Source organism: Fistularia commersonii, chromosome 19 (assembly GCF_037954325.1).
Source record: "Fistularia commersonii isolate RoL2024-O1a breed Wild chromosome 19, RoL_Fcom_v1.0, whole genome shotgun sequence".
NCBI lineage: Eukaryota > Metazoa > Chordata > Actinopteri > Syngnathiformes > Fistulariidae > Fistularia > Fistularia commersonii.
The window spans coordinates 15,282,501-15,294,551 of NC_141302.1; the positions used below are offsets into that span (position 1 = coordinate 15,282,501).

The window sequence follows — 12,051 nt, forward strand, 5'->3', positions numbered from 1 at the left end:
AGAAGGTCCTCAGGGTGTTTTACAGCTGAGTGTGAGGCAGTCAGGATGAGTGTTAGCGCATCCAAGTGGGAATATGTGGTTTTGTGCATTGCCTCATTCTTCTGCAAAGTGAATTGTTCCACAATTCTGGGAGTTTGTGTTTCTAGGGTTTTCATGACCGAGGGTAAGGTGGCAGGGGTTAGACAGTTAGATTAACCCAATATCAGCGGTGATGCAGGGGCCGCATGGGTCTGCTGTCCTCGGAAAGAAGCTGAGCAGAAAAGCAAAGCTCTCAATTTATCGGTCTATTTAAGGTCCAACTCTCAATTATCATTGGGAGTTCTGAAAACTGACCGAAAGATGAAATGGGAGATACAGGTGGGTGGCTGGGCTTAACCTTGGAGGAGGAAAAAAGGGTCAGACGCTCGGGAGTCTGAAAAGAGGCTCAGAGTGGATTTTTGATTCAAAGAGAAGTAGGGGGGTTCGGTCAACTGATAAGGTATGCTTATTTGGTGCCTTCCAGGTGTGGCTGGAGGCCAAGTGGTCAAAAAGGTGGATGTCGGGTGGGGGTGGTAACATGGGGATGACTTGGGTTCCCCTTGAAAGAGCTGCAGGCGACCGCTTTTCCTCCAATCAACGATACGCCCGTACCCATGTAAGTGCAGTTTCCCTTGTGAAATGACTCCCATCTAAATTCTAGAAAGGTTGCCGTTGTACCTGATGGAGTGGCTCCATCCAGTGCCAGCAATTAAAGCTGCGCCATGAAAAAAAAGGGCATGTGATGAGATTATATATGCATCTCAGCGAGGAGGAAAATGGGAGAGGAGTTCTTCAGTGCCGCGGCATGACGCCTTGCGATGTGACACGACACGCGAGAATTGTGGGCAAGTGCGACGATGATGGGCCTCATCTTGTACAAGTAAAGGGCTTGTTCTGGCTCAAGCTAATAGGCCTTATTATGTCTTTTTCCCGGCTCTGCCGTCAGCCCCTGTTGGCTAAGGAGCCCATCATTTTGGAGCACAAGAGCTTATCTTTAGTGTCAGTTTCCTCGACATTTCAGTTATGTCTTGGTTGAGGCTCGGAGACCGAGCCGAGCCTCAGCTGTGATAATAGTCACCTGCTAGACGCCAACCGTGGGGGAGCAATGAAACGATTGGGAGAAAATAAACTGGGAGAAAAAGTGGAGTTTAGATTGTGGTTTGAAAAAAAAAAAAAATGAATTGTTTCCAAGGCAACAGCCAATTAATGGCAGCTGTTGTCCCCATCAAGCCCTCACACTCCAGTCACCGAAAACTCCCCGAGATCGAGCAGACTGTGGGGATACAAAATGTTATTTGGTGAGGAAGAGAAAAATAAATAGATGGAATCCGGTTCTCCGCCCCGGTTCCTTTGAATGCAAGCCACCAACCAAGACACCTAACTTTGAAATCAAGTTCATGTGACCTGCTTGGTAGCATCAATATACAAATTAAAACACGCTTAGTATGCAAATCATGCTATGTTCTGTAAGCTGCTCTGCACGACGTTCACCTTCCGTCCGCCCCCGAACACTTCCCGGTGACCTTCAGATACTGTCGCTCAAATGACGGAGCGGGCCATTAAATTAAAACAAACCTGCCACCTCCACTCGACACCATCCAAATATCACCTGCAGCTACACTTAAAAATGGAGGAACAGAATGGATCTCATCAAAAAGTGTGTCGAGGTATCTCAACAGGCGTCCCTTCAGGTGATATGCATCAGGAAGGTCATTACGTAGGAGTAGTTAGTAATCATTAGTTGTAATAATAATAATGGTAAGTGATCTTGTTTTGACACCTTTGGGTTTAAAAATGTTCACCCATATACACACACACCCTGCAGCAGACAAGAGGAGCTGGGGATCTAAGCTTCAACCTTGGTAGGAGGGATGTCTGCTGGAGGAACGGCTGCGCTACCAAATCAGCCATCCTGAATTATCATTTTACAAGCTTTCATCCTCTCATTCACACAGTTTTGGGCAATTTTGGGTCTCCAGTTGACCCAATCCTGCCCGTAATAACAATGAAACAATTATTAATAATGCAAATAAAGCATGAGGAAATTATGATTATCATTAATTATAATTATTATTATTGAAATCATTGTATATTGTTATTACGAGCGATTATTGTTTATGTTTCTTCTTTTTTTTTTTTTTTTTTTGTGGCACAGCGTGTTCATAAACATGGATTCCATGGTTCCACTGATCTTTGCGCGTCTCTTTTAAACAATCGCAGAGACCCGGACTGTCCCCTCCATGTGTTCACCGCATCATTGAGCGTTAATGCAGAAGGGTATCGGCGCCGCTTATCTCTTGTTTTTGTCCAGCGAATCTGGCAACTGACGGCTCATGACGGGCGGGCGGTCACCACTCGCGCTGGGTTTAATCCACAGTTAATCAGGCTGATGTTCGGAAGTGAGGCGATGAATAGAACAAAGAAAGTCACATTCGATAAGTAATGCTAGTTTTGGCACCGATCCGGTATCCTATTGGAGGTTGACTTTTTGAATGTAGTATCATGATACATATCCAATATTGTGGATACGTATTCTTGGTGTTAAAGGCTAACGAAGACATTTAAACCCCAAGATTCATGGGATCCGGTCATGTTACTGCTATCTGGCTGCACACCATGATAGACAGTCCCTTTTTTCCCCTCCATCTCTGGAATCCACATCTTGGTTTATTATGCTATTTCTGTCTCTTCTTACACAGCTTAACTCTGCAGTAAATAAATAAGCAAGCCAAGAAGCAAAAGCCGCTGCTTTTGCTTCTTTGCTTGCTTCTGTATTTGTATTGTATGTATTTATTTATATATTTTGTTAGTTTTTCATTTGTTTGTATACTTATATTTCTCCCAGTTTTATACAAATATATAGTCATATATTCTTATCTATTGGTTCATTTGAATATTCATTTATCCACTTGTTTATTAATGTGGGTATGTGTCGAACTTTTTGTGTACTAATTCATTTATTTATTCATTCCATATATGTTTGTATTTTATGAACACATAGACTCGTCAGCCTAGTCTCTTACTGTCCCTTTCCAGGGTGACTTGCTAATTCCCCTCAGGATGCTATAGTAATTAAATTAATGAATACATTTTAACCCCAAGATCCATGACAAACATCAGAATAAACTCATTTGTAGTTATTTATCCATTTACACTTCCCATGTTGAACCATTACGCTCTCAATGTAAATCACAGTATCGTCCACAAAGCATGTACTTACATTATCGATGCATAATCTGGAAAACACCGGCCGTAAATCTTACGGGCGTCCGCCTCTGAGCCGAGAAACGTGGCGGTCCCTTCTGATTCGACGGGGAGCTGTCAGTCCCGTGCTTTCCCCACCGCCTCCTCCCTTCTTGCCGCTGAATCATTCCTCCAAGCTGTCGGAGTCCCTCTCTGCAGGGTGGACGGCGCTGGTCGGAAGCTAATGGAGGGTGACTCCGTGTGTGTGTTTGCGCGAGCCGTGAGGTAACGCGAGGCGACAACTACATTTGCCATCATGCGACCGTTGTGATTCAGGATGTTCTCATGTGTGCAGGCATCTCTTTTCCCAACACATTCACTTGAAATCGCCTAAATATTCCCAATGTGTAATCCAATCAGCCAAGAGGATGCGCGCTAAGGTTCATTATGCTTTGACTAATGTGCCGCGCAAGTTTGGAAGACGCAATCCATGAAGCTCATCTTATTAAACCTGCTTTCTCTCTGTGTGTGACACAGCCTGAGTGGAATCCAATTCCACAACGTGTGCCGTGCAGCACTTTTATTACTATAATATCTGATGAAAAATGAAAGTGCTACTTCTGAGGAGGGGGTGTGTGTGCTGCCAAAAAGGAAAAGAAAAATCCTCCAAATTATTTCATGTAATTATCGATGTATTTATTTGAGTATCTATTTATTATTATTATTATTATTATTATCATTATTATTATTATCATTATTATTATTATTATTAGTAGTAGTATTGTTATTATTGTTATTATTATTATCAATGTTGTCATTGTTGCTACCAAGTTTCCCCAATAAGAAGCAGTTTGACCAAACTCTGTGTGTGTGTGTGTTTGTGTGTGTGTGTGTGCATGAAGTCCATTGCATCGATTCTGCAAAGGTTAAAATCCCGCCTTCCCTCTCGCGCTTTCGACGCGGATCTCACGCAGAGGACGCGGCCCTTCAGAAACAATAAGATAGGGGCCGTCTGGGCCGAAGTGACACACCGGCTGCAGCAAACTCCTCTGCATTGCTGGTGGCCTGAATGTGACAGAGGCCGCACTGCAGTGTCAGCTTACTGAATCCATTTATTTTCTGCAGAGCATGAAAACAGAGGTGGAGCAGAAAAGTTGATGTGTTGGACACGGGCCACATATACGCATAAAATTGATGTTTTTTTAGTTCTGAAATAATAATAGTAATAATAATAATAATAATAATAATAATAATGATAATAATAATAATAATAATAATAATAAAAACAACATCAGCAGCCTGAGGGTGTGAAGCTTTATCTGCAACTTTTTGTGTATTTTTTTTAATTCTTTTTTTTTTTTTAATTATTTTCTATTAATTTAATTTTAAATAATAAATCAATCAATTGTATGTATTTATTCATATGTTTATATTTATTGTTCTATTTATTTATTTATTCATTTATATTTTTGTTTGACTTCTAACATAGAATGAAATCAACATATCCTTAAAAAAATAAAATAAAATAAAATCAACATTTTTGATTTTTGGTTTTCAGGGCCTTGAACATGCAACATTCCTTAAGTGTACCGATCGGGTTGAATAATCATGAAGCACCTACTGGTTCGACTATCCCCCAGCTAAATGACCCCTGAAACACCCCGTGCTGAAGGTCTGTCGATCAAACGCGCCCAAATCAAACACCGGATGAACCTGACAGTTAATTAATAATAAAGAGGCTATTATGGCTGGCTAAATTTCAAAAGAGTCGTTGCAGTAATGCAAGGGCCCTTCCGTGAGGTTAATTGAGACCTCGACAGCACTTTACTGGGGCGCCGTGCTTGTGTGTCTTACCGCCAGTAACAGAATCGGCCCGCGGGCATCGTGAAAAGAGAATTGATCCCAGCCAAACCCAGCGTACGTGAGTGTGTCGTTGTACGAGCGGCGCCATTAGAGCAAACGGGTGAGTCTAGATGTACAGCCGGAGCGAAAAAAAATAAACAGACCTGTGACGTGTTAGCGCTGGGTTCTCCGAGCTGGATGCAGAGGTGATCCCACCTGTCATTATCATCCTGTTATTTATAAATAATTTTATTTCTTTTTGTGTGGGTGCACGTGTGTGTGTGTGCGCGGCGTGGAGCACTGCTTGCTGTCAAACACTCCATTTTAATGACAGCTTTAATGGTAAAATGATAACTTTAATAATAAGAGAAATGGAGGAGGTTGATCAAGCCATGAATTTTTCACTATTCCTCTTTTTTTTTGCATCACAAATGTAGTTTTACATATTTATTATTAAAATTTACATGGGAAAAAAAGGGGGCGACCAACCAGAGCACGGTGTTCTGTATCCTGGGCTCTGATTGGCTCAGCAATCATAGCATCATTCTGTGACTTGCTGTGCGGCTGCTGCTCGTAGGGTTATACTGCAGCCTTTTGTTTGTGTGAATTATATAGGAAGTGTTTATAAGAGTGTGCGGAAGGGTCATAAAGCTTTAGTGATATAAAGATAAATCAATTTGTGTATTTTTGTGTATCATGGCTCCTTTTGGATTGTAACCCCTGAGATAAACAGGTGACTACTGTATATTAGTCTTTGAAATTAATGAATTAAGTGAAAACCATTATATGTTAATTTATTAAAAATTTGTATATTTTATTTAAAAAAAGACATGTTATTTTATTAAAAAAAAAAAAAAAAAAAAAAAAAAAAAACACTTCCATGCCAAACAAGGTTCTTCATGCAGAGGGTTAAATTGCCTCTCCAATTCCCCCAGTAAGGGTTCGTAAGTGAATTAGGGTGATCAACTCTACGTGTGGGCCGGCGCATCCCCTAAAAGCGTCGGAAAAAGTGCACATCCATCAAACGGAAACAAATGGTCCGCCATTGTTCTTCTTTCACCCTTAAAATTGCTCCTGAGGTGGAAATTGCAGACTGAGATTTGGGTTTCAATCTGTCTGCAGACCATCAACTCCTCCCCCTCTTCCAGCCTCAGCCTTCACTCCCCAGGGAAATGCATCAAGGTCTTGGAGGTGATTTTGCTGTAATGGAACTTTGGGATAAACTAGATTTGATGATCCACTTGTAAGGGGGGATGGGGTTTGGTTAGGGTTTGAGTTTTCCCTCTACCCCCCCCCATTCCAGGTCCAAGACTCATTACCCGGAGCTGATTCCTCCGTCTGACCTCCACGAGGGGCATGGAAGTGGAGTGCCACTTCAGATCAGGGTTCCCGCCGAGGAAAACATTTGATTTGGATTATCACCGAGAGGATAACTGTTTCAGGGCGGAGAGGCCGTGCACTTATTGGTCGTGCGACGTCGATCTGTCGAACGACTGGGTGCAGCGGAGTATGGGGCTTAAATGTGCAGTCACACTGAGAGTTGCCTTCGGGAGCAAGGATGTAAACTACTGAACGAAATACCGGTTTCGGTGTCCACTCGTGCAAATGAGATATCTGTGGTGGCTGCAGGTGTTTGTTCTGAGCCTTGCCGCTGTTTGACATGTGTCCATTGTACCGACCTGCTGTTTTGACTGGCGGCGTCTGAGCAAAAACGCACCGCCCTGGAAGAAGGCCACGCGCTGCAGCCTGACAGGCAGGGGCTTGTCAACACCTGGTCTTTTATTTCCCTCCGTTTATTTTATTTTATATTTGGTTCACCCTTGGCACTCATCCATTTCCTGGTATTTGCTCTGTTAACTGTTTCCTAGGTAAAGAAAATGAAAGGTCCTCGCCATTCCTTTCAACTCAAATGGACATTTGTCTAAAAGCACACCTTTTTTGCCTCAACAACAGGGAGGATTTAGACTTTTCTCAGAGGCATTAGCGGAATGGCATTTGCCCATTAACACAACATTATGTCGTGTTTTCAGCCACCATTTTCGAACAGTGACAAATGCGTATGGCAATGTGGACTATACAGGCTGGACCGAAAGGAAACAAAAACACTGTAGTGCACATGCCAGGCTGGTAGATGGTGGGGAATTTCTGATGAACTAAAATGCAGGTATGCGTAGAAATACTTATGCCGAGTGTGAAGAGCTTTGGCGAGATGGGGTTCCTGCTTGGCGTGACCCTGAACTACGAGGCGGGTAACAAAGGAAGTACTCTAAGGCAGCAGGGCCTGGCAATCAACTGCTGTTTTAGAGCATGTATCTAGTTTAGATGCGATGCATTTTTGAATGTCTCCATTACGTATCCTTCCCTTTCCAAGCTACACATGTGCCATTCTGTTGTAGTCAGCTAAAGTTTTCCATTTTCACCCAATAGTCTCCTGTAAACGAGGCTTACGGCATCTCCACACATGGAAGCATCTCCACGATGCTTTGTTCTGTCTGCTCAGAAATAAATTTTGCGAATCAAACTGTTTCAAAAGTGCTCCTTGTTACGTTTCCTCATGGAAGAAGTTCTCTACTTTCTCAAGTACTTCGATAAGGTCAAACCTGGCTCTGTCTGTCATCAAAGTGCGAGTAACACCTTTTCTTTGTCTTTCTTCTCATCCCTCTACCAGGTAAGGAAGAGTCTGTAGCCACCTTCAAGGGCAACGAGTACTTCTGCTATGACTTGTCGCTGACACCCATCCAGAGCAGCACCGACGAGATCACGCTCTCCTTCCGCACACTGCAACGCAACGGCCTCATGCTGCACACCGGCAAATCGGCCGACTACGTCAACCTCTCCCTGAAGAGCGGCGCCGTCTGGCTGGTCATCAACCTCGGCTCAGGGGCCTTTGAAGCCCTGGTGGAGCCCGTCAATGGCAAGTTCAACGACAACGCCTGGCATGACGTGCGCGTCACCCGCAACCTGCGCCAGGTAAAGGCTACCGGCGAAATCCAGGGGCCCCACGGTCGGGAGTGGAGCCTCTGACTGCCCTTTTTCTTCTGCTCTCCGTGCATGTGTTTCAATCCCACCTAATTCATTGGACAGCAACTCCAGACTCCGGGATCATCGCCTCTCCCCATTGGTCGTCTGCAACCCGATTTACTTAAAATGCCTTTTTTTCCTACTTTGTATTTCTAGGTCGGTGTTTTGCAGCTGGAGATTTCTTTTTTGCTTGCTTTATTAATTTCATTGCAAAGCAGACCGGGAGGTTTGTCCTCCAAGTGACCGATGATTTTAATCCACGGCTACGATTTTACATGAGTCATCAGTCATCATCGATCATCATCAATCATCTAAGCACATGCCGGTCTGCCTATTTCATCTTAGACAGCAGCAGTTCAGGGGACACACACGGAAGGCATGGGGATGTCAAGCAATATCTATATCTATAGCTTATGTTGCACTCAGGGAGGCGAGGCTACAGGAGGCTATACCAGCTATCAGAGGTGGGATTCACAAGTTCACATACAGAGATTTTTGGATGTTGGCAGGAAAGCATAGAATCCTGGAGGAAACCCTTGCTCAGTCTCTTATTCACATATTTATTCATTTATTTAATTTCTTATCCATTGATTGTACTAAGCATACAGTACATATTGAGTATACATATATTGAGGATATATAAACTATATATTGAGGGTACGTATGCCACACCTGAAAAAGCTAGTAAGGAAGGCAAGATGTGAGATACAATAATTTTCACTTCACGCTCGTGGTGACGTTTTTTGGGGTCTAAATTATCAGTGGGGGCAATTGGCTTGTTGGACAGCTGCTCTGAATGCGAAAAAAAAAAAAAAAAAAAAGGAAGGAAAATACATCTATTACTGCATCGGAGATGAAAAAAAAATAAGATCTGAAAGTTAGAACATCAGAAGAATCCCTTAAGGCGATCGTGAGGAGATATAAAGTGTTCCATCACTTAATAGCACAACAATATTTTATTAGCATGTGTCGCACCCGCCTTAAGATGAGAGCAAATGATCTCACGTTCACAATGTTTGGATCAAAAACGCCATCCTGCTGAGTTCTGTGTGAACAGCATGGCGAGTAGAGCTTGGGCGAGTAGAATCTGACATGTATTTTTAAAATTTGCAGCGCCAACCGACCCGCCTGCTAGCATAATTAGGCAAACAAATAACACAAACAGGTGCATGCATATGAATGTGTGCTCGGTTTCTACACGGCCCTGTCTAAACTCTCAATGCAATTAAAAACAAATACCTTTTATACAGTGCGTTTAGAACCAATAACAACACTTTTACTAGAATTATATCAATGTCATTTTAGTCACCACTCAATATTTAGAGGTATTTCCACAGCGACTCCAACCAACCCCCTTCCATTAGCCATTTCTACAAGAGCAAGGTTTAACACCGGTCAAATCGGCAACGGCGGACTACTGCTGATGCTGTGCTATCAATTCCCAGTATTTAAGTTTTAAGGCCAAGTCAAGTTACATGCTTTCCATGTGGAGTAGGTCTGAACCTCAAGATGATCTACAGGGAGCCAATGTTTCATTGTCAGATGGCACTTGTAGACACTGCCAAGGAAACAATGCAAAAACCTTTCTCATGCCGCAGGTCGGCTATAGCCGACCTTCTGCCTCGACCGCTCGGGTTAGGAAGAGAGAGGATGGGAAATAAGGGCAGATAGTTTTACAGGTAGCGCTAACAGTTACATGTCAAAACCTGAACTGATAAAATATTAGATTTAAAATTTGTAAAATAAATGAAAATGCTGGAACCCCCCTGGGCACCTATGAAAATAGAGAGCCCGGGGCCTTGGGGATATCCCTTAGAGGCCAAGTGGATCACAGTTCCACGATTTGCTCAAGAGTTCGTTCCTCTGAGCAATTTCAATGAATGCATACAAGCTTAGAAAAGTTTGCCTTTAGCCAAAGTTGAAGTCGGCATCCGCGTCCGGATTAACATGGAAGCTGATGTGGATCTGGATGTGGCTGCGTGTTTGTCGGCTTGTCTCCAGAAAAAACTTACTAAACAAGCTGTCTCTTGAAACCCACTTAATTTCCCTCAGAAGAGACCTCCCAATGGCACCTGAAGATGCTTATAAAGTCCTCAGTCAGTTTTATTGCATGAGGCGTTGATTATTTGATGTTCCCAGCCGAACGGGAGCTTGAATCGTTCACGGTTTTCATATTGAGTTTATTCATTTAATTCCAGACGTACTGGTTCCTTGAGAATGTGCAGATAGCATTGGTACAAGCCAGTCTTTGTCATATTACATCAATGATAGAAAGGATGCAATTTCTTTTTGTGATCGATACCCCGAAGCCTCCACTCCTGCGGGGCCACATATAAAGACATACAAGCATTCACGCTCTCATTCACATACATGGGCAATTTGTGGTCGGCACTGAACCTCCTGGATGTGTTTGAACTGTGGGAGGAACCCAGAGAACCCTGAGGAACCCAACACAGACATGGGGAGATCATGGAGATTCCACACAGAAAGGCCCCTTGCAGCAATCCAACTAGAGACCTTCATGCTTGGAGGGCTGCAGTGCTATCAAAAGAGATACTTGTAATTAAGTACACTAGAACCTGGGCTTTTGAAAGCCCCCAATCGCCAAAGAATTGGCCAACGAACAGAATTTTCAATCAAATTTTGAATGGAGCTGCGAAAAAGGTGCACAAACGCGCAAAATAACAAATGCACGAAAAAAACAAACTCACAGGCTTTCCATGTTGTTGTGCGTTATAGCAAAGCAGCAGTGGTGCATGCTACTCCATGTTGTTTACATTGTTCATCCTTGTGTTCTACTAATAAAATGCTTTTTTGTGCATTTTTCAGTAAGCTAGCCTCATTATGGCACCCAAAGAAGGTTAAAAGTAACGGTGATAGTGGCGTTAGGAAGAAGTTAAGAATGACAGTGGATCTGAAGAAGGAAATAATGGCTAGATGTGAGAGCAGTGTTGGTATTACAGATCTCGCTAATAGCTAAGTCAACCATCTGTACAATTCTGAAAGACAAAGATGAGCTAAAGACGGCTGGATTGGCTAATGGGGCAAATAAGCTAATGAAGCAAAGGTTTCAAGTCTATAAGAAGTAGAAAAGTGATTGATATGGATGAATGAAAGACAGCTAGCTGGAGATAGCATTAGCATTAGCATTAGCAAGGGTCTCATATGCCAGAGGGGTTTACTTTTGCTGGTTTAGTGAGGGAACCTCCAAGTACAAGTGCTAGCAAGAAGAGAAAGAGAACCAGATAAAAACAGCAATAATTAAGATTATCTTCAACTCCTTTCTGTATCCTTGCACAAATAAACCCATAAAAAGTTTCTGAAGATTGCAGGATGATTTTAGTACGACTTAAATTCATAAGCCAATGTTCTGCTGTGTGTGTGGGTGTGTGTGTGTGTGTACATATGTAAATATACATATATATATATATATATATATATATAAAACTGACAATGCACTAATTTATATCAAGTATCTATAAAATCAGCATATGTATTATTTTCATTATTTTCAAAAGATAAAAATCCTGGAGAAAAATGGACAAAACCTATACTTGTTTAAAAGCCTTAGACTCCCAACAGGATTTTTTTCTGCAGCCCCAGTGGTCTCCGACGTCTCACACTATCTCCATCTGTGCTGCTTCCAAACGGCTACGTCATGCAGATGTTAACGCCGCACTCCAAAAACACTCGAATCCTCCTCTTCCTCCTCCTCCTCTTCTTCCTCCTCCCACCCACCTCCCCCCAGTGTCGAAGTTCACTGTATTTCTCCCACAAACGTATGGATGTGACATCTCTGCGGCGGGTAGAAAAAAAACAAACACACAGTTGGGGAAGGAAAGACGGGGCGACACACTATCATGGGATCAGAGCGCCCCTCTGTGGCTGCTGCCGGTACTGCAGGTACTGCAGGTACGAAAATGTCTATTCCTTTGAAGCATTTTCTCTGATCCCTGTGGTTTCCTGTTGACAGGCATGGAAGGACGC

The 12,051-nt window shown here is 42.9% G+C and overlaps 1 protein-coding gene across 8 annotated transcripts in view; it reads left to right on the forward strand.

The window, feature by feature from the left end:
* nrxn2b (neurexin 2b) overlaps positions 1–12,051 on the forward strand; it is a 749,542-nt gene that overhangs the window by 314,415 nt on the left and 423,076 nt on the right. For all 8 annotated transcript variants that reach the window (XM_086165979.1, XM_086165985.1, XM_086165983.1 and 5 more), the window contains one exon: positions 7,712–8,013. In XM_086165979.1, coding sequence (XP_086022105.1) covers positions 7,712–8,013 — 302 coding nt within the window. The remainder of the gene's footprint in view (positions 1–7,711; positions 8,014–12,051) is intronic.